We start from the raw sequence: 24,254 nt of genomic DNA on the forward strand, positions 1-24,254 counted from the left end.
ACCATTTGTTCAGGGATCTGCTCAAAAAACTCAGGGAGCTGATTTTTTAACATCATTCAGCAACCTGTGTTCATCCTGTACTGCTCTCTACTCTTGCTCAGTTACACACTTTTGACTCTAGCTCAATTCATAAGGGCATCAATCCATAGAAATCAGAATCAGAAATAACTTTCAATTGCATTCTTTATCTGAAAAAGGGAAATTTCTTCAGTTTTTTTAGACTTTTAGTCTAATTTCAATATGTTTGGAGATGCCTTTCCCATTATTGAGATTTAGGCAAACTGATTTCTGCTCCTTACAAAACACTGTTTTCAACTGAAGATTTCATCTTACATTGGTATAAGGGGTTACGTGAATCATGGTAATGCTACTTGTCATACGATGTGGAAAACCTGGAAATTACAAAGGGCAATACCATTTGCAAAGTTTGTTATAGCTGTGTTTTCCAGAACTGATAAAATTATGTAAATCTAGTGGAAAATTAAAATTTTGAAAATGAAAATAGACATCATTGAGAATTTTAGACCTTTTTTGATGAAGAATATTTTATGTTTCATGTGGTTCCTTCATTTTTTATTTTATTCCTATCATTTCCTTTGAACAATTTTAAATAATTGAATGTATTTTTTAGGGTTATGTTTTATGTTTAAGTAAACCTGATAAACAAAAGGTAAAGTTTGGAGATTTGGTCTTCCAGAGCCCAAGTGAGAAACAATGAGGATTTTTAATCAGAGCATAGAGAGAGGAGGAAACTTAAAGATTTGGCAGGACTTTGTGAGTAAGTAGATTAAAGGTTGGGTGGTATCAAAACAAAAATGGGGATATTTAGGTTGACTATAGATAAGTTGGGTGAATGCAATGATGACATCTTAAATTTGAGATAATAGTTGAACAGCGAACAGGAAATCTTTTAAGAGGAATTGAATATACTTGTTGAGAACCAAGTGTGATATCAAAAGTAGGACAGTGTGATAGAGTAGAAAAAATGAAAGATATCTTGGCTCTACCATTAATTAGTCATGTCACTTTGAAAAAAATAAATTGCCTGTATTTTTATTTGTGAAGTGTAGATATTACCTATTGTGGCTATCCTACAGTGGTACAACAAGAAGCGAGTGAAACAGTTATATGTAAAAGGACTGAGAGCTAAACGCTCTGGTTATTGCATACATTTTGAGACATGAGCAGAGTGTTAAATGCCTCTTTCAAAAATATTTCAAGTTTTGGAGAAGGTTTTAGTGGTTTGGTATTTTAAATGTAATTTCTTAAGAAGAAAACATATTCTAGCCAATCGTGTGAATTAGAACTTGTTGGTAAAGGGACTAAGTGGATACTATGCAAACATCACAGTGGTTGGGGCAGAAATTTAGGTCTGTTAACAAGAACAGAGAGTAACCAGGTGGAGAGAAACCATATAGGAACCATATCAGGCTAGAAATGAAACAGGGTGTATGGGTGAGTTGTAATTGGAAGCCAGAGAACTTGGGTTATTGTCTTTCTGCTCTTACTATCTTCTTGGGCAAATCATTCAGCCTATCTGTGCCTCAGTTTCCTAATCCAAAGTGATTAGATAACTTGAATTAGATAACTTAGGGATCCTTTTGAGTTATAATATATTTATAACACGATTGATAGTTATAGGGAAATTATTATTTTAAAGAATCCAACATTATCCTTTTTTTTTTTTTTTCAGACTAAAATCTATCTGTTAATGTGCTCAAACACCTGCACCTTCTGATGAAAAGTAATTTTTCAGCTCAGCTCTAGTTCTCTATTTACTCTCCTTGGCAATGTATAAAAGAAAACTTCTTTTCCTTAATGCCACGAAGACATGGCTAGGAAGGTTTCATGTTTGTTTGTTTTAGGCAATGAGAGTAGAAGGAGGGTTCCCTTGCTTTTATATGGTTACATTAGATGCTGTCCATGGTCCTTATTTTAAAAGTGACGGTTCTGAGTTAATCTTCCTGGAGAACTAAGTTCAAAAATAGTACAGAATTAAAGGATTAAAAGTTTTTTTAGTGGTAATCATGGCAATGGCTCTCTGTCTTAAATCTCTTCTACTGCTGCCCTGCTAAAGGGGAATCTGTCATCTTGTGAAAAGCCTATAGTTATAGGATATTTACCACCTCCTAAAGTAGCTCATTCCGTCTGGCAAATTTAACAATTATGTGGTTATTCTTTTTATTAAACTCATAATATTTAAGCTACTTTAGCATTGAATATATTTTCTATTTTCTAATGTCAGTGAAAATAAAGTGGCAAACTTCTAAGTACTTGGAATTAATGGGGGAATAATCTTTTCTTTTAAATGGAATACTGTGGTTAACTCTGGCTAATTTGGTTTTTTAACTTAAAACATAAAGGGTAATTACTCCTCATTTCCAGGTTGATGGAGATATTGTGCCTTTCTTTGAGCATCTTGTAGTACCTCAGGGTTAATATTCTGCCTATTAAAGATCAATGACTGGACATTTGTACTAGTACTGCGGGAAATCAGGTTTTTGTGTGACCAGCTCTGACATATTCATAAAATTATTTTTAATTAGTCAATTCAGATATTAATTAATTTATTTATTAGCTGCCTCTAAAGCAACACAAATATACAGAAATGAGACTCTGGTTATTTGATATATCTGTATTAAAGAACCTGGTCTTTGCATATATTTGAAAACAGCAAAGTATAGTCTGTTGAGATATGGATCACTTAGAACCAAACAATTGAAAGGCTTTTTCCCCCCGATGGCCTTTGCTATCTGGATAAATGAGTTGAATGAGTTTGAAAGTGTGTCAGATCAGCATTATAACAAAGATGGGATGGACTTGGGTTTGGATGATCAAGGTTCACATCCGGGTTCATCCGCTCCGTCAATGGAGTACCCGCTGTGCACTGGTTTGCCAATGCAATAGCTACATAAATTAGGGCAAGTCAACTTTTCTGAGCCTCAGTTTCATCTCCTCTAAAATTATACTTCCTTCACTGCCTATGAATACTTAATGGCAATATGCACATGGATGTGCCTAATCCCATCCTGCTCAATAAAAAGTTAATGCTGAACCTCAAAACTGTATTTTATTTTATATATTTGTAAATACTATGGTTAGTATTACTCATATCTTTAGAAACCAAGCTAAATTAAAAGCAGTAGATTGCAGGATGTCAGAAGCATGATGGTGTGAGGGGTTCCCCTTGATCTCTCACCCTGAAGTCAGAACAGTTGAACAGCTGTAATTCAACAAAGGCTTCACTATGCAACACACAAACATGTCTGAGAGACCCACGCATTGAAATATATGATGGTGGGATAATAGGGAAGGAGGGAAGGGAGAGGTGCAGAGATGGGGGTCGTGGATGCGGCCCGGAGCTCACTGCAGTCCTGAGAGAGGGGAGGGTTCAAACTGCATGTACACTCTCTGTGGCCCTGAGTGTTCCTGCCTGACAAATCAGAATGTACTACGGCTGAACCCAGTGATAGGGGCAGAGACCTTGGGGCAAAGATGGAATACAGGAGTCCAATAGCTGTGGTCTAACAGCCCTCACTGCCAAGCAGAAAACAAAGTCACAGAGCCTGGCAGCATCCTCACACCCTCCAGAGCTCACCTGCCCCAGAAGTAATGGTAGCCGTGCCCCAGAAGAAATGGTAGCCATTTCTGGTTAAAGAGCAGAATATCTACAGCTGTGAGAACTGGACAGATAGTTCCTGAGTGGAGGAGCTCACTGGAGCTATGCCAATGACAAGGGAGGAGGTAGAGGGGTGAAGCATTTGCCATTACTTGGAAGAAAACAAAGCCACAAACACACCAGCCATCTTTCCCAGGCCACTCTGTACCCACATTTCACAGCTGATCCCAGCGAGGGCACCAAGGGCTGCTGAGACACACAGTTCTGCAGTTGGCTGCAGGGGAAGCACTGAGATTTCACAGGCTCAGAACCTTATTGCCCACCACATGCTCCCAGAGGGGTGGTGTTCAGAGACAAAGACGACCTGGTTACAGAGTGGAATATTTCACCGCAAGAAGCTAGAATAGGGCAAAAGAAAATAAAACTCTCCAGTACTACCTACTCAAAAACAAAATGAAAACATATTTGTTTCAACCTGCTGCAGAATTCGTTTCTGTAGATGCCCAGGAAGAGAAATAATCCATCAATTACTATGAATAACCAAGGTAACAAGGCAACTCAGAAAGAAAATGAAAAATTTCCAGGAAATAAACATAAACACATGGAAATATGTGATTTAAATGACAGAGCATTTAAGATTGCTGTTCTAAAAAAACTCAATGAGTTGAAACAAAACTCAGATAGGCTACAAACAAAATGAATATTTTATCAAAGAGATCAAAATTTTTAAAAAGAACCACATAGAAATTCTGGAGCTGAAGAACTCAATAAAACAGTTGAAAAATGAAATAGCAAGATTAGGTAATAGAGCTGACAAGATGGAGGAAAGAATTAGTAATATCAAAGATAGAAATCTGAAAATGATGAACATGGAAGAAGAGAGAGACTTGAGAGTTAAAAGAGATGAAAGAACTCTACAGCAACCATCTGACTTCATCAGAAAGAATAATATAAGAATAATCGGTATACCAGAAGGACAAGAGAGAGAAAGGGTGCAGTGAGCTTATTTACACAAATAGTCAACAAGAACTTCCCAAATCTATGGAAAGACTTGGATCCTAGATCCAAGAAACAAACAGAATACCTAATTACCTCATTCCTAACAAACTTTCTCCAAGGCACATTATACTGAAACTGTAAAAAATTAGTGAGAAAGAAAAAATTCCCAAAGCAGCCGTGGAAAAGAAGATGGTAACCTACAAAGGAAAGCTCATTAGATTATCAGCAAATTTTTCAGCAGTAATTCTACAGGCCAGGAGGGAGTGGAATCAAATATTGAAACTACTGAAAGACAGAAATTACCAGCCAAGAATAATATATCCAACAAAGTTATTCTTTAGATACGAAGGAGGAATAAAGACCTTTCTAAATACACAGAAGCTGACAAAATTTTGTACCACAAGGCCTGCATTACAGGAAATACTGAAGGAGGTTATTCTACCTGAAACAAAAATACAAAGGGATACAAAGCTATGATTAAGATTACTAACAGACAGAAAGAAGGAGGAAATGGCAACTCCTTTATAGAATAAGGCACTAAACACTTGAACATAACTTAAAGGTTAAAGAAGATAAAAGCATTTTTTTTTAAAGAAGAAGATGATTTGCTACTGCAACTCAGAAATTAATTCACAGGATACATAGGTATATTTTGTGCCAATAAAAACATAAAAGGGCTGGGGGTACAAGTCTGAATTTGCAAAGGGGAATGGAGATAAGAGGCATGCTGAAGAAGAAGGACTACTATATCTGTGATACTTTCTTTTACTTAAACTTAGTGGCAACCACTCCAATCAAATTCAGAGACACATAACAAAAACAAAAACAAAAAAAAACAAAAAAAGAGGAAACAGAGGAAAGAATCAAAGAATCATAGAATACCACCAAACTAAAATAACAGACAGAAATACAAAGGCAGAAACAGACAGAAACAGTGGAGACACTGAGCCATCAGAAAACAAAAGATAAAATGGTTATAGGAAATCATTATATGAGGTATGATCAAACAATACGGTGAGTGTTTAAATAAAAAAAAAATATTATTGTAAAAGACACATTGCCATTAATTCCACTCAAAATATTCCTCCTCACTTCAAATGCACATATCCCATTGTTCTTCCCACTTTCTGAAGCAGTTCTGCAAGTCCTCTTTCGTGAGTGTCTTCACTTGTGCTGTCATGGCTGCCTCAATATCCTGAATTGATTCAAAATGTTTCCTTTCAGGGTCATTTTGACTTTGGGAAGGGCCAGAAGTCTCATGGTACCAGATCCAGTGCATAAGGTGGATGAGGATACACCATAATGTTTTTATTTTACAGAAATTGCTGTATACTGGAAGTAATGTGTGACACAGAGCATTGTCATGATGGAGGATGATTTATGGCACACTTTAAAACACACCTTCTCTCAACCATAGCTCACACTGACTGACCGCACCAAATAAGTTGAAACTTGTCACACACTGTTACTAAGGTTTCATGTGCCGCTTCACATATTGAAGATCCCTGCCTTTTCATTGGATGGCACTTGTCAGCAGCATTCACTGTATTTTCTGATCACAATGGAAAGGCTGTGTGTCACACATCACTTCTGTATGGCAATTTCTGTCAAATAAAAACATTATGGTGTGTCCTCATTTACCTTATTCATGGGATTTGTCAACATGCAACTTCTGGCTCTCCCCCAAAGACAAAATGAGTCAGGACATTGAGGCAGCCACAACAGCACAACTAAAGACACTCACGAAAGAGGACTTCCAGAACTCCTTCAGAAAGTGGCAGGCAATGGGATAAGTGTGTTTGAAGTGAGAGGGAGTATTTTGAGGGGTATTAATGGCAATGTGTCTTTTACTGTAATAATTTTTTAAAAATTTAATCATTCACCATATTTTTTGATCACCCCTTGTATATCAATAATCACATGAAATGTACATTGATTGAATTCACCAATAAAAAGACACAGAGTAGCAGATTGGATAAATAAAACAAAACTCAACCATATGCTGCCTTCAAGAGACACATCTCCGTTGCAAAGACTCAAAGTGAAAGGGTTGAAAACGATACTACAAGCAAATGGCACCAGAGTAAAGCTGGTGTAGCCATACTTACATCTGACAAAACATCCTTCAGGGTAAAAAAGGTAATGAGACAAAGATGGACATTTCATAATGATAAAGGGGACGATACAACAATAAGATATAATACTTATCAATATATATGATCCCAATGAAAGAGCACCATAATATATAAAGCAACTATTAACAGAAGTAAAGGGAAAAAACTACAAAAACACAATTATGCCAGGGGACCTAAATATGCCATTGACAACAATGGATAGATCATCCAAACAGAAAATAAGTAAGGAAATATCAGCCTTAGATGACACATTAGACCAAATAGACATAATTGACATTTATAGTCTTTCATCCAGGAAGACCAGACTGCACATTATTTTCTAATGCATATGAAACATTCTCAAGGACAGATCATAGGTTTGGATACAAAACGAGCCTCAGTAAGTTTAAGAAGATTGAAATAATACTAAGCATATTCTCCAACCACATTGCTTTGAAATTTGATATAAATTGCAAAAAGACAATAGGAAAAAGCACAAATACGTGGAGATTAACAACATGCTACTAAAAATGACCAGGTCAAAGAAGAAATAAAAGGAGAGATCAAAAGATACATAGAAACAAATGAGAATGAAAATACATCATGTTTAAATTATGGGGATGTGGCAAAAAGCAATATTAAGAGGGAAATTTATATCATTATAGGCCTATTTCAATAAACAAGAAACATTTCAAATAAACAACCTAACATTACATCTTAAAAAACTAATAAAAGAAGAAAAAATGAAACCCAAAGTGAGCAGAAGGAAGGGAATAGTACAAAATAGAGCTGAATTAAATGAAATAGAGAACAAAAAGCAATAGAAAAAAATTAAAGCACAAAAGAGCTTGTTCTGCTAAAAGATTAATAAAATTGACAAGCTCCTGGCTAGACTCACTAAGATAAAAAAGAGAAAAGACACAAATAAACAAAATCAGAAATGAAAGAGGAGAAGTCACAATGGATACCACAGTAATGCAAAGGATCGTACAAGAATGCTATGAAGGACTATATGCTACAAAATTCAATAGCCTGGAAGAAATGGACAAGTTCTTAAAATTGTGTAATCTTCCTAGACTGAACCACGAGGAACTGGAAAATCTAAATAGACCAATCGACAGTAAAGAAATTGAAGCAGTCATCCAAAACCTCCCCAAAAGCAAGAGTCCAGAACCAGATGGCTTCACTAGTGAATTGTACCAAATATTCAAAGAGGATCTAACACCTGTCCTCAAACTCTTCCAAAAAATTGAAGAAGAGGCAACACTTCCTAACTCATTTTATGAGGCCAACATTACCCTGATATCAAAACCTGGTAAGGATAACACACAAAAAAGAAAACAACAGACCAGTATCTCTGATGAACACAGATGCAAAAATCCTAAACAAAATACTGGCAAATCAAATACAACAATACAGTATAAAGATTATACATCACGATCAAGTAGGGTTTATTCCAGGATTACAAGGATGGTTCAAAATAACAAATTCATCAGTGTGATACACCACACTAACAAAATAAAGGATAAAAACCATATGATTACATCAATAGATGCAGAAAAAGCATTTGACAAGATACAATAGCTATTTATGATTAAAATACTTAATACAATGGGAATAGAATGAAAGTAACTCAACATAATAAAGGCTATACATGACATACCCTTAGCTAATATCATACTTAATGGTGAAAAAATGAAAGCTTTCCTTCTAAGAGGATGAACAAGAAAAGAATGCACTGTGTCACCACTGTTATTCAACATAGTTTTGGAAGTTCTAGCCAGAGCAATCAGGCAATAGAAAGAAATAAAAGGCATCCGAATTGGGAATGAAGAACTCAAATGGTCACATTTTGCAGATGCTTTGATTCTTTATAGAGAAAACCCCAATGACTCCACCAAAAAAATGAATAGAAACCATAAACAAATACAGTAAATTTGCAGGATACAAAATCAATGTACAAAATTCCATTGCATTCCTACATACTAACAATGAAATTTCAGAAAATGAAATGAAAAAAAACATCCTTTTTGCAATTGTAACAAAAAGATTAAAACACTAGGAATACAAAGAATGTGAAGGATCTATATACTGAAAACTGTAAGTAGACGTTTTTAAAAGAAACTGAAGAAACTGAGGAACACAGAGAAATGGAAAGATATTTCGTGTTCATGGAGGGGAAGAATCAACACAGTTAAAATGGCCATATTACCTAAAACAATATGCAGATTCAATGCAAACACCATCAAAATCCCAAGGGCATTATTGAAAGAAACAACAAAAAAATCATCAGATTTGTGTGGAATCACAAAAGACCACAAACAGCCAAACAATCCTGACATGAAGAACAATACTGGAGGTATCACACTCCCTGACTTCAACTTGTACTACAGGCCAACAATAATCAAAACAGCATGGTACTGGGAGAAAAACAGACACATAGACCAATGGAATAAAATTGAAAGCCTAGAAATAAACCCATATATATATATATATATATATATGTATGTATGTATGTATGTATATATATATATACACATATATATGTATGTATGTATATATATATATATATATATATATATATATATATATATATATATATATATACAGAGATAATTTTCAACAGAGGAGCCAAAAACACAACGGAGAAAAGACAGCCTCTTCAATAAATGGTGCTGGGAAAATTGGAAGGCCACGTGCAAAAGAATAAAACTAGACTGCTATCTGTCACCATATAACAAAATTGACTCAAAGTGGATCAGAGACCTAAACATAAGACCTGAGACAATAAATTGTATAGAAGAAAGTATAGGTACTAAACTTATGGACCTTGGGTTCAAAGAACATTTTATGAATTTGACTCGAAAGGCAAGGGAAATAAAAGCTAAAATAAATGAATGGGACTATCTCAAACTTAAAAGCTTCTGCACAGCAAAAGAAACCATCGACGAAATAAAGAGGCAACCAACTGAATGGGAGAAGTTTTTTGCAAACAGTGCCTCCGATAAGGGGCTAATATCCAAACTATACAAGGAACTCATGCAACTCAACAACAAAAAAACAAACAACCCAATTGAAAAATGGGCAGAGGACCTGAAGAGACATTTCTCCAAAGAGGACATACAAATGGCACATAGACATATGAAAAAATGCTCAACATCACTAATCATCAGAGTAATGCAAATAAAAACCATTCAAATTTTTTCTTATTTAATTTACGTGTTTTCCTCTACAAAGAAACGCACACTTTTAGTGTCCATAGAACACACAAACTCCTCTCTTTCATGATTTTTTTTTCAGAATCCCATACTATCCAAATATTTTTTCACCATGGAAACTGGAAAAGTCAGACTTATTCTAGTTGATCCTAATTTTCTATTTGCCTCTGGAGAGTTTGGAAATGAGAGCAGGCATTTTGCCATGACCTGCCTGCAGTCTATTTATTTTACTAAGCTAACAAGCTTTGCAGATGTCATTCATGTGCCTGCTGTCCTGGCTTTACGGGGACAGACGGATGTGGATGGGAGTCCACGTGGGTAGCTTTCTGCAGTTATTTCCCTTGGAGCTGATCTTTCTAATGTGGGTTTGTTCCTTCTGGATTGCTCCCAAGGCCTCTTACTAGCTATGAAGGCCTCAGTGTAGGAGCCCAGAGATGAGCCAGTCTTTATGTGGGGATCCCGAGTCGTTTGTAATTAGTCTGCATGGAGTCCAGGCTACCGTTGGCTAGAGAGAACCTTTTGGATCTCTCTGTGCCACACTCTCAGGTTGGAACCAAGGAGGCAGTAATAACTTCAGGATTTGAGATATGTTGAGGTGGAAAGCACAGAGACTTTGCATTCTGGGTTGGGGTCACCTAGGTGCTGTGTCATCTGGGGCAGATCGTATCATCTCAGGCAGCTTCAGTTTCTTCAGCTATAAAATGGGGGTTATAGTTCCGTTCTGGAGTGTTGTGACTATGAGGGATACTATGTTTTAAGTATCTACCACAGTACTTCAGATAATAGCCATTTGCTAAATGACTGCTATTATTAATAAAAGTGCTTGTGTTTATTAGTGTTTTTCCTGTCACAAGAGTGAACACCTAGTTCCAGCAGCATGGCGTGGTTGCAGCACTTCAGCTGGAAACTTCCCCTTTCCCTTATAGATCAGATTGTTCCAAACTAACCTTCTTGAATTAGACTGGATTTGCTGGTGAAAAGTATTTGCAGTCACAATATTTCCAGCTATATGCACCAATCTATTTCTTTTAAAAATATTTATAGTATGTATTCGTTCTTAATACATATTTATATATAGTAGTTACTATTAATATTTGGATATAGGATTCTCATAGGGACAAAGGATTCATATCATGGGTTTTTGTTTGTTTTTTTTAGTTTCCTATCAGAAGAATTAAATGGCATAACAAGTTCTGATTATTCTTTCATTTCCAAAAATATCAGTTTTGTACCTCATACATGCAGACACCATGCTAAATGCCAGAGATATACATTATATCTGCCCTCATGGGACTTAGATTCTAGAATAAGCAGAGGATATATTTCACTATAAAGATTTTTTTCCCCCTGTTGGAAACAAACAAGATAAAAGTAATGCATTTGAATGGTTTAGGTACAGGTTTAGTACAAGTAATTTACAATAGTAATTTTCTGATATCAAACTTCCGATTGTAGATTTTACTAAGAATCACTACGGATGTTCCTGGCTTGATATCATTAACCTTAAGGAATAGTAAATAAAGCAGTTTGCAGGCTGTGACTTTATATCTTGCCAAATGCTTATGAAATCACAAGTCCAATTGAGCTCTATGCCTATAAAAAAAAATGCTTGGAGCCAATGTTAATTTTAAAAATAAAAGAATGCTTCCCTTGAGGTGAAGCAGTAGATTATCTTCTATCATCTTTATATCTGAGGAAAATCAGTGGCAGGCATGGCATACACAAAGTAGAAAGCTGCATCCCAAGTGGAGCTACATTTTAAAATGTTAACTATTTATTTTTATCTAAATATGCAGACATTCTCCAATTCATCACACGTGGTACATACAATCTGATGATTACAGGACACGTAGATTCTACAAGCTTTTACAGCACGTTTGTGCTCACTTGATATTATATGAATAATGTTCTTTTTTTTTTTTTTTTTCCCTCTCCTTCAGTAATTGCGTGTTCAGTTTGTGAAATCTCTTCTCTAAAGCACTTTTATTTAATGCAAACCCTTTGGGTATGTTCATGTAAGCTAGTTGTAGAAGATGAAAGATATTATTGATTCACTTTTTTTTTTTTTCAAATATAATAGAGTGCATGGAATTCTTCTTTCTCATGACTTCTAGCTAACTCCTGTCGGTCCTTCCATCTCAAAGTTCCCCTCTAGGAAGCCTTCCTTGACTACTCCCTTCTGGCTTAAATGCCTCTACTTCATAATTCTCAAACTCCCTAAGTGCGTGCTGTACTGTCCTATATGTGTTGTTTCACTTGTGGGCAGGGATTCTGCGAGCTTGGGCTCACCCTTGTGTCCCCACATAAGTACCTTCCCAAGTGTATTTGTGGAATGAATGAGACACTAGACTAGGCAGTGGGAATATAGAGTCCAAACTACCTTTAAGGAACTCACAGTCTAGTAGGTGATACAGACATTAATCAAAAAATCATTCAGTGAGTTCTCAGCAAACATGTGTTGGATGACTGACTTACGAAGTGTATATGGTATGCCAGGAGCTGTGCTAGATGCGTTGCCTTTCATTTCTGTAGGTCTGTATGGTTTACAAAGTGCTTTCATCCGTGATCAGCCAGGGTCAGAAGACTAATCAGGTTCCCTCTGCCAGTCTTCCCATATCTTAGCGTTCTCCACTCTAGGATATAGGAATGTAATTCCAAAGGTATGTTTCTGTCAAGGACACCTTATAAATATCCATTTACTCTGCTACCCAATTTACTTGCTCTGTCTTTCTAATCCCTGCTTGTCTCTGTTCTAATCCTGACTAGCAAAGCCCTGGACTTGCAATCACTTACTAGGTTTCTGTCCTTGGGAAGTCATTTAAACTTTCAAGCTGGTGCGAATATCACAACTGCTTTGTCAACTACGTGCAACGGGCACATAAAGCCTACTTAGTTTGAAGATGGATGTGACAGCATTAATTGCGTATTGAATGCTTTGGTTGTGTCCAGGAATCACCCCCATACCTGGGAACGCTCAAGGACACGATGTTACACATAGTCTGAGACAAGCTTAGGAAGTACTGCATTCAATTATTGTGAGGATATAACAAATAAGGAGGTGAATAGGCAAAGTGATGCTACTCTGACCCCTTCATATTACTGACCATACGACAGTTGCCGTGTCGAATGGACCAGAGCATGGGTTTTATTTGTGTTGCTTAACTTAAAAATTATCTGAAGTTTATTACACTAATAGGATAACAGTTCAGAGGAAATGATTTGTTTTAGCTGTAATTTTTGAACCACTTTTTCCTCCCTTTTCCTTGAACACATATTTGATGTGCTATGAACTTTTTTTTATTTTTAAATCTTTAGAAACAGAGCTTTCATTCAGGAAAATGATGGCACACCAGTTTTTGAGACACTCATCTATTTAGCAGTCAGGAGGATATTGAACTTGGAAAATTCATGAAAGGTAGAAGAGTTTTACATGGCCATCCTTTTAAAAAATTGTTTATTGTAGAAAATACTTTTTATAAAAAAATGAGCAGGGGTAGGAGATAGGTGGGGAATGGTGCTCCTGGTATCTTAAAGAGCTAACGCCATGTATGGGTCCCCAGACATTTCTTCTTGATGTAGATGTCAGTGGGCCACTTGACTATGTGTTTTCTTCCTAGTGAAAAGGATGCATTGATTTTCCATTTTTATTGATCAGGCAGTACTTTCCATCCTGCCATTCACTTTCTGTCTCTCATCCCCCCTTCTTTCTGTACCAGTTTCTATCTGTCTGTTTTAGTCTGTCTCTGCCTGTGTGTCTAAGATGATGAAAAAAAGTATATAATTATCCCAAGTGATGCTTGTCAAGCACCTCAAAGGAATTTATGTAGCAATTTCACTGGAAGGAAAAGGGGGGAGTTTGAGGAACGGAGAGGCTAATCATTCAGCTGGTAAAATGCTGCAGAAGGGAATAGAAAGCTCTGCCCACGTAATAAGTGCCTGCAGGCAGCCAGTGAGGAGGGAAAAGTTCGGAGAAGAACTCATTTTTTTTTGTTTCTCAGAATGTGGAACTTTTGTAAACACTTTGGAACATCCTCCCACCCTCATTTTATAATATACTTTCTTTGTTGTCTAAATGTTGAGGTTGTTTGTGTAGTGGCATACGTCATAGACCGCACAAATAGGTAGACAAATAAAAGAAGAAAGCTAATGTTTTCTAAGTTCAGCCTCCAACTCTGCAGTGATTTTTTTGTCTCTCTCTCTCTTTCTTTCTTTCTTTTTTAAAAAAATAAAAGTCCCTGGCCCGGTTTTCCTTATCCAGCTGTTAGTCATTTGTAAGAAGCTGCCCCTGTAATTGCAAGTGAGTTGAGACGTGATGTATGCAGCACCGCGTGCACCTTAGGTTTTCAGTCATATCTTTCGAGTCATTTAGACTCCCGGGAATCATGCTCATAATAAATAGCTTTTTATTACCCAAAGCTGCTGTTCTGGCAGCCGAGCGACAGCCCTTTGATAGATGGGCCGGGTAGTTTTTTGTGTTGTGCTTACTCAGAGTTGTTAGTAGGAACAGCGCAAGGCAGCAAAGGGGGGACTTTGGCAAAAGAGATCTTATGGGTACACTGAAGCAGCCGATCAGAATTCAGAAACAAGAACGAGAGCTGAAATGTGAGGCTCTGGTGCCCGGCGTGGCTCTCATCACCACGGTAGAACTGTGCGAGGCGCTCACAGGAGCCCTGTTCTGATCGCGGAATTCACTCAAAGACCATGCAGCCGCGGAGCCCAGCAAGCCACCGGGAAGTTTTGCGGAGCTGATTTCTAGGGGATTTTCCGGTGCCTGGGAGAATCCTGCTTGCCTTGAGCTGTATGGAGGAGGGCTCGAGTTTCCCATGAGGGGCCCTCTTGGAAAAGCCGTCTGTGCTGAATCCAAGCTCTGCCTTTCTCTGTGTGCTATTTACCAAAAGGCTTTTCTCACCTTGGCTGTTTCGCTGGTGTGATTTCCATGTACTGAGTCCTGTGTAGGGATCCAGGATGGATTGCCTGTGCATTGTCACCACAAAGGTAGGATAGGAAACAGGGCTGTTGTGTGCAGCAATTTTCTCTTATTATTCTGATCCTGTAATTAAACAGCTCTGGTAGGTGCTGTCAGTTCATGAGATAAAATGATTAGTGTAATTTACTTTGCTGGGCATTTTTTTTTTTTTTTTTTTGTTCCCAGGAGGGTGTGAGGGTCCTGTCTTTATTTGATTGCAACTTCTTAAAGTGATATTGTGTATTTGTGCGAATGAAAGGAGAATTTGTCTGTGTTTTTTTAGGGCAGGATTTGCTTTTGCATCTATTTATAGCGCAATATTAAAATATCTATAGTAGTATTATAGCTTTACACATCATTGTAACATAGCATTTATCAGGGTAGCCTTTCTGACTGTGATAATTAGCTTTTCATTTAAAAACCATGTCTTCTATGCTCGTAGAAGCCAATCAGCTTTATTGTGGTTTGACATATTGTTTCTGATTGGAGAATTCTGATATTCTGCATTTTAGTAATTTTTTTAAAGGAAAAAAATCTGTAGGTCCTGATCTGAAACAAACAGTATTTAATGTTGAACTGATTCTATTTTAATTAGAAGCAAATGAAATGTTTACATGATCAGAAATAGAAGTAAAACTAGGAATGGAATAAAATCAATAGGCAATCCTTTTATGGGTTTACAGAAAATAGCTAAACATTTCAAACACACTTTATTTTATTCTGTATCAGTTCTAAGTGATGTATTTAAATTTTATAAACACTGGTTATTTGAATAGAAATTACTATTATTTTAAGGAAAAAACCTAAGTAAAACACATGTGTTCATGAGCTCCCTTTTTATTTTGCATGTAAGGATGCCATGAGTTCATTTGTGCTGTATCTTTTGGGATCTCACATTGATTGGACACCCATTAGACATGACAAAATCAATAGCTTAGTGCATGAGACTCATTAAGTGTATATATACCACTGTGATCTCCTTTCACTAGTAAAGAAAAGGTTATTTGATTTTGAAGCTACAAGCCAAGTGCCCCATCGTATGACCTTAAATATTTTAGTTTTACAAGTTATATTTCAGAAAATCTTAATGGATATCTTCCTTCAGGGCCTAGTACCACATGGAAGCTTCAACTGACATTAATGGGTTTGATGCCTGAAAACTTTTAGTTGGGTTAGTTGACCAGGTTTCAAAGATAGTTGAATACCTTGTTTTACTTCTAAAATTTACCAAGCATCTCATTTAGTTGATTCAGTAAAAATTAACTAGAATAATTTTTTTAAAAAAGCTAAGTGGACATTGTATTTCTTTATGTAATCTAGGAAAGGACATAGTCTCTTAAATATGTTTTACTCTTCCTGAAGTGTTGCATTTGGTGTTACTTATCTTGCGAATACTGTCCAATCTGACCTACATGTGTTTCATAATTATTTCAAAATCATGATAATTGTAGATACTGTGAAACATAATTAGTACTTTAAAAATAAGTTATAAGAAGTTATTAATTAGAATTCTACACTGGAAGTCTATTGCTTTGAACAAGTTAAATCAACACTAAAATCTAAGTTTCCTCAATTTGGAAAATATGATCTAATTTAAAATGTATCACATGCTTTATAGCTACTTATCTAAATATTAATGATCATAGATACAAAGTTAAGAAATATTATTATTCTACTTTAAATCCTATATCAGTGATCAATCTCATTTTTCCAGCATTTTGATTTATCATGTAGATTATACACTTCAACAGGAGAAACATCCATGTAAGATTTCATGTGTTTTCCGACTTAATTATGTTCATGAATATTTATATGGTGGCATATATGTTATCCTTACAGGACAAACATATTTACAACAAAGTTATATTATGTTGTTTAAATGAGAAATAACGCCTGATTGATTTAAAAGGTGCATATAGGTGAGACTTCCTAGAGGACTTCAGAATGCAAATCTGGTCCTCCTCACCCACCACCATTGATACTCTTTTCTTTTTTTCCAAGTGGCCATGCACTTGGGATGCCCTTTCTCCACTCTTCTGGGACTCTTTGACAGGAAGTTTGCCAACAACTTGGAAATTTTAATTCTGTCTCAGTCTAATCCCCCTTTCTTTCTCCTCCAGTACTGAGTCCACCTTCTGCAGCTCTGGCTGAGACATTTTCTTCAAGTCTTGCTTTATGTGAGACTGGAACTGCTAACTACCCTGATCTATCCTAGGCCCCACCTCATCCATAGTACATCTCAATATCTCAGCTGGCTACCACCCCCATCAAAGTTCTCAGAGGCAGGGAAACATACATGCTTTCAATGGTCCTCTTTTTTCCTTCCTGTCTTGGCATGAAAGGTACTTACTGTCCCCTTGGACTCTCCTATGACCTCCTGTGCCTACTTCATTTTCCCACTCCTTCTATTACATGTCTTTGTTCCACATTCTTAAGAATGTATGTTGGAAGAATAATTGGAGAAGAGATACAATAAATCGAGACAAAGCATTGCATAATGGCAATATAAAAGGATCTATTAAACATGTCGGAGAAGTGATTTTATCTTCAGTTTTTCTGTGTATAAAAGGAAAAGAATGATTGTGGCACATTTCATAATAATCTAACCCCCCTAGGGTAAAATAATCCTACCCTAGATTTTACCCATAATACTCAGATTGCTTAAGGTCTTAAGAGGTTCAGGCTGGTCCAACTGATTTGCAGAACGCTTCAGATTTGGGGTAAGATCTTTTAGGCCAGGAAATAATCAGAGAAACCAAAAGCAGAGAGTTTCTGCCATATGGGTCCTAAGGTCATTTCAGAAGTGCAGACGACTTACTTTCATGAGAAGATAAAGTCATCTCTTTTATTTCCATCTTCAATTTCAACTCTTTTGTCACAGATGTCACTATTGAGAAAGAGAAGTAGCATGACTTAGTATGAAAAGCAGGACTCTAGAGTAAGACTTGGATTTAAATGGTTGTTCTGACACTTATTGTGGATAAATTTGTTTAACCTCCCTGAGTCTTGATTTCCTCATGTGTAATAAGGATATGATATTACCTATATGAAAGTGATGTGGTAAAGTATAGGAAGTACCTCGCACAATCCCTGGCATTTGGAAATAATTCAATATAGAACAATTTATTGATCAAGTCACAACCACAATTTTTATCTTTAATCTATCACTCTGTTTGTGTTTGGTCACAGAGGAAAATGAGGTCATCTCAGTAATACTGATTCAACAAAAATTAGTAACCTCACATTTTATAGAGTAGACATTTCTTAAATGTGTTTTGAATAATTGAAAGATAATCCAATAATTTTTATAACTAAAACACAAGGCAAATCACGTTCGACTATGTTGAGGCAGAGACATACTGTAAGATAATTGGCAGTAAGACAACTGTTCTGGATAGCTGGTAGAGTATTCTGGGCTAAATTTAATAAATGGAAGCAGTCAGAAGATTTTTTTCTTTTGCTGTGTAGGACTTCTTAAGTATCATATGTAATAGCATATGGGGTTTGATACAAGAGCAGAAGAAATGTGGAACTGTGAAAAATCAAAGTAAATCTGTACTTAGTGACTTTGGACACCAAGACGCATCTGAGCATCAGTTCCTTGTCTGTAAAATGAGTGTATTTTATTGCATCTCTGAGTTTCTTCCTATTCTATCTCTAACCTAATATTGTTCTAAAGTATATTATCTCTGCAGATAAAATTATTCATGTATACTAAGTATCTTACAAAGTAATAATGGATGATTCAAATATGGTATCATTTCAGATGTCCATTAACCAGACTTATGGGCATTAAAAAAAAAGTTTTAAAAAATAGTCTACAAAGACAACTGCACTGTTATGCTAAGTTGCTGCTGTAATTTTTTAATAAAGGCATGATGGTACTATTAATTTTTAATATGTTTAATAGGTTAATATGCATAATAAAATTCAAACAGCAGAATGAAAAGTGGACCAGGCAGCATAAAAGAGGCTTTTATTGATGTTGTTAATACTACATCTGTTTTGTAAATAAGATATTACTCATTGACTCCATCAATCCACCATGTTTTACAAGAATTAGTCTTTTAGAATTTCTAAAAGGAAATAAAAGTTGTTGCGGGGCATTTAGAAATATTTTTATCAAGGCTAATAAGCATTGTATTATTTATTATGATGTTAATAAAAAAAAGTGGCATGTATTACTTTTAGAAAGGGACTCATCATAGAAATATTGGCTACTGTAGTTTTGTTGTTGTTGTTGTTTGGGGATGGGCTAAAAGATTTTTAGTTTTTTGCCAGAGCTTTAGGCAGGGAAAATGAAACCAATCACCCAGGCAACAAATGGTTTGCCTGTCTTCATAGACAAAGCTATTTATTCATGCAGGTGTAGAGTTGCATCTGCTATCATGGTAGAAGCCGCACATCCATTCAATCATTTTATTCAACTAACAAGTATTTATTGAATGCCTAGTATGAGTCTAACATATTGGGAGGCATTGGGGATACAATGAACAATCTGTTCTCACGGAACTTGTAGTCTAATGAGGGAAAGAGCCAGTTATAGAAAAAACAGTGAGGTGTGATAAGGGGGCGATTACAGGGCCCTATGGAAACGAGCACGGTGATACCTGAAGAACCTAGTGGGCTTGGTTGCAGAGTAGGCAGCGGTTTAATATCAGGGAGAGCCTTTCTGAGGAAGGAATAATTAAGCTCATATGTGGAATAGAGGGCACAATGGGGGTAGGAAGAGTGTTTTAGATAAAGTCGTAGATGTGATAGATGATAGATAGATAGATAGATAGATAGATAGATAGATAGATAGATAGATAGATAGATAGACAGAAAAGAGAGAAAGAAAATGGCACGTTCAATGAAAGGAAGGTCCATGTGACTGGGATGTAAGGTGTCCAAGGTGAATATACAAGATGCAAAGGGTGCAGAGATAGGTAGGGTTCCAGTAATAAATATCACAAAATCGTGGTTTCTTGATATCAAACCTATTATCTTAAAGGAAATAGATTTTTCCTCCATCAATAACACTAGTTCCAAACCCTAACACTGACCCCTGACTTCTCACACATTTTGTTTCTCTGAATTGAGGTCTCTCCTTCTACTTCCTGCCACATCCTTCTTTTCCCATCTTTTGCTTGTTCAGTAAAAACAGGGTTTTACCTTTCTCTAGCTGAACTCTAGTTTTCTCTTGCATAAAGTGGTACCTATCTCACAGGGTTGTTTTGAGGATTCAGCGAGACAAAAATGTGAAGTGGTTAGTATATTATTAGGCTGGTGCAAGAATAATTGTGGTTTAAAGGTTAAAAATAGTTGCACAAACCGCAATTACTTTTGTACCAACCGAATATGTTGTAGTGGGTAGGTATACTCTTCTCTATTGGGGTCCACTATCTTCCTGCCTTTCTTTGGTATTCTTCTCATGCTCATCCTATTGGTGACACTGGTTCGGATATCTGTCATCCCAACCATGTGTCAGCAAGGTGGCAGGTCTACTGAACAGAGATTGGAGCAGGGGACTTAATGGACCAGGGGAAATCTGGGTGGCAGAGAGGCAGAAATACAGTTAATAAGATGTAGTACAATCTGGTCTTTTTGTGTAGAAAAATGGGGGAAACACCAATGTAAAGAGACTCCATGACTCTATTAGTAACCTGGAATTAACCATTTTAATAGCATAAAACACTTTAGCATATAATTTCGTTAATAAAATAGCTTAATTTTTCTTTATAAAGTATTCCATACAGCTGCCAGAATGATCGATCTAATATACAGTCCCATGGTGTGACTCTGGAAGCCTCGAAATAGCATGCTATAGAACTCGTGATGAGTGCTTAACCAAATTCTCACCTTAGTATACAATTTCCCCTTGGCCAACACCTGAATTCCTCTCCTGTCTTATCATCCATCACTCTACCTTGTATTTTATACACCAAGAATCTTAAAAATGCATGGAACAGGCCATTTCTTATGTCTATGCTACCTTCCCTGTTCTTTATTAAACTAATTGACACCTTGGCCTTGCTGGCTGCCCTCTGTTCTTTGAAGATGTCAGCCATGTTCGTGCTTCAGAGACCTCCACTTTTTACTCCTCTGTCTAGATGGCTCTGTCCACCTGTTTAAATCCTACTTATCTCCCTGGTCTGACTACACATGCCACTACCTTTCCTAAAATCCCATTAGATTATATGCACTTGGTATATGCTCTCATATTATCCCATATTTCTGCCTATCACAATTCATAGTTACACACTGATTTGTATGATTATTTTCTCAGTGTCTGTCTCTTGATGAGGCAGAAGCTCCATGAGGAAAGAGCTTATGTTTATTTTTTTCACTTTTGTGTACATAATCTCTGGGACATTTTCTGGCACATTGAAGGAGCTTGGTAAATTTAATGAACTCATCTACTCTTCAGACCAATGCAGTGAGGTAAAATCCTCTACCTATTAAAGATGAGGTCTATTTACACAACTAAGGAATTTTACAATGAGGACAGAAACCCAGGTCTTTGTGACTCTAATATCTGTGTTCCTATCTGCTAGCACTGTCCCCTGGTTGAATCCCTTCAAGGTTATTATTTAGTTAAAATATACTCTTGTATGACATTTTGGGTTTTATTCTTTCTCAACCTACACTTCTAATTTAATAAAAAATAATGCACCCACATAATGGTTTATTTAGAATTACTCAGAATTAATGTGATTTGTAGTTTTTTGGACACATATCCATAGACTGTAAAAGTTAACTTTTACAAATGAAATAAAGTGGTATTGCATGAATCATACCAGTCATCTGTTACTACATCTGTAGTAAATAGTCTTTCCTGCCAAACCTGATTACCAGGATTTTATTCACAACATTAGCCCCTTTTGACACGATGAGTAAAAGCCACATGTGTTGTAAAGAGCTATGAGTTGGAGAGGATTGGCCTTTCTGAGACCTTTAGCTAAATCTTGTTTTATGAGACAAATGTGGGTTTGCAAAGGAAACAAGTACAAATCAAATTTTGCAAATCAAATAATATTGCAGCACATTTATTGTACTCAAAATGTAAATAAATCACATAACTCTATAAAGTACCAAAGAATTAATCGCTTCCCTTTATTATTTACCCATTATTTTATCTGCATGTTTGCAGATAAGATTTTCTTAAAGCAGATTACCCACGATTACAGCTGCCTGAGAGACGTGTCTCATTGCATATATGGATGTTTCACCAAAGGCAATCTGGGAATGTGCATTGGACCAAAGTTCAGAAAATTAAGTTATAGACTTAGGTTTGCTAATTATTATATTTGTAATCTTTATCAATTCACTTCACCCTCCCTGAGCCTCATTTTCTCAAGTCTGAAGTGGGGATAATAATACTGGCTTATTAGTACTTCTTTCACAAGATTATTGTACAGAATCAAATGAGTTTATGTATTTGAAAAACATAAAATACTGTATACTTGGAAAGAATGACTATGATTATTGAAAAGAGGTCATGTAAACTGCGATCTCTTAATACCGTTAGCATTAATGTATGGTGGAAAAAATGAGCTCTGTATCCCTATATATATATTAGAACTATTTTTATGCTAATTACAGTGTTCCAGGAAAATTGGCCTGGCATGTCTGAGATCCCTCAGAGAATCAAGTATTGGGTAGTTGGACAGCAGTTGGCAACCGTCACTGAATTTGGGTCATAGTGGCACCACAGAGCAGTGTTTGAAACCACAGCTTTTGGAGTCAAACAGATTCTTGCTGGAGTCCTAGCTCTGCCAGTTGTCAGTTCTGTTGTCTGGGCCAAATTAATCAACCTAAACCTCAGTTTCCTTACATAAAATGAAATAATAATAAGCACTTCAAAGAATTGTTATGAAAATTAAATGCAATATTTATTACCTCCACAAATATTTACTGCATACTATATACCAGAAAGTATTGTAAGCAGTAGAGATACAACAGTGAATAAATTGGACAAAGTCCCTGCCCTCATAGAACTTACATTATAGAGTGAAGAGACTGGCCATTCATAGGCAAACAGATAATAAACATAACTTCAGATAGTAATAGTTGCTATAATTTAAAAAAGCAGAGAGATGGAACATAGAAAGATGGATGAGTCTAAAAAGAGAAGCACTACTTTAGATAGGGTGCACAGAACTGTTCTCTCTGAAGAGTTCTGGGAACTTGAAAGGCCCAGCTTGTGAAGATTTTGAGGAAGAACATTCCAGACAAAGGGAACAGCTAGTACAAATATACCCATAAGGCTTAGTATAGTAGCTGTACATAACATACAGTCACTGAATAGCTTTGGATGTTTCTGTTCCTCCGCCTCATCTTCCTCTTCCTTTTCCTCGTTTTTGAGGAATCTGATATTTAAGGATAAATTCCATAGTAGCATCATTGATTCAATTAGCCAGTTACCACTCTAGTGGCAAATTTTTTGTAGCCATGGTAACGGGAATTTTCTCTGGCTTTAATGAATATTTCCCAGGTCTATAGGTATTTATTGGTAAGAGAAAGAGACCAAACGTTTTGACCTTTTCTTCCAGTGTGCATTCAAAATTAGTACCAGATTTGAAATCCTATGAAAATAACCCTCCCCCCAAATACATAATATTCCTACCAATGCATACACATTTCTTTGTATCTAGTAATTCAGTCCTTGCACTAACCTTTCAGGGGACAACAGGTTTCGTGAAATATTCATTTGACAGTAAATAAATAAATTCTTAAAATTTAGACAATTTACCCATGAAGTAAACTTAAGTCAAAAGTTCCAAGAGAATGTCTGCTTTCTGGAGTCCTCCAAGCATAAATCATGCTCCTGCTCAATTCTCTGCTTGTTGAATACTGTGCCACCATCTCAGTTGTTAATAAATAAATGGGAGTAGTTCTATCCTATGATCAACGCCACTCCCCAGTTGTTATGGTTAGAGAAGTGGGACTTCATCTTGATTCTTATTTTTCCCTAAATCCCAAGTTATCCCTGTTCCTATTCCTTCTTCTTACCTTTCCTACCCTCCTATCCCTATATATTTTCCATGCTGCTAAACTAGGATGAGATCCTCCTTTAAAAATATGCATACACATGTGTGTGTGTGTATAAAGTGTGTATATATATATAAAGTATTTATAAAGTACCAAAGAATTAATCACCATATATATATATATATATATATATATATATATATATATATACACACATATATATATATATATATAGTGCAATATGTATACACATTTTAAGAAAGGAAAAACCTATTAAAATTGTAATACTCAATATATACTGATAACAAAAGATGAATACAAGTCACATTTGACTTCTGCAATTGCAAGAGTGCTCAAAGTGGTTA

At 36.1% G+C, this 24,254-nt stretch overlaps 1 protein-coding gene across 11 annotated transcripts in view; it reads left to right on the forward strand.

Moving 5' to 3' along the window:
* DLG2 (discs large MAGUK scaffold protein 2) overlaps positions 1-24,254 on the forward strand; it is a 1,894,072-nt gene that overhangs the window by 365,075 nt on the left and 1,504,743 nt on the right. For 2 of the 11 annotated variants that reach the window (XM_088791539.1, XM_088791541.1), the window contains exon 1: positions 14,549-14,945. The exons of 8 other annotated variants lie outside the window; for them this stretch is intronic. In XM_088791539.1, coding sequence (XP_088647665.1) covers positions 14,916-14,945 — 30 coding nt within the window. In that variant the 5' untranslated portion in view covers positions 14,549-14,915. Of the gene's footprint in view, positions 1-14,534; positions 14,946-24,254 lie in introns of those variants that run through there. One more of the 11 variants, XM_074335667.2, reaches the window with a different exon arrangement.

Source organism: Rhinolophus sinicus, chromosome 14, assembly GCF_057876585.1.
Source record: "Rhinolophus sinicus isolate RSI-liver-muscle chromosome 14, RSI-T2T, whole genome shotgun sequence".
NCBI lineage: Eukaryota > Metazoa > Chordata > Mammalia > Chiroptera > Rhinolophidae > Rhinolophus > Rhinolophus sinicus.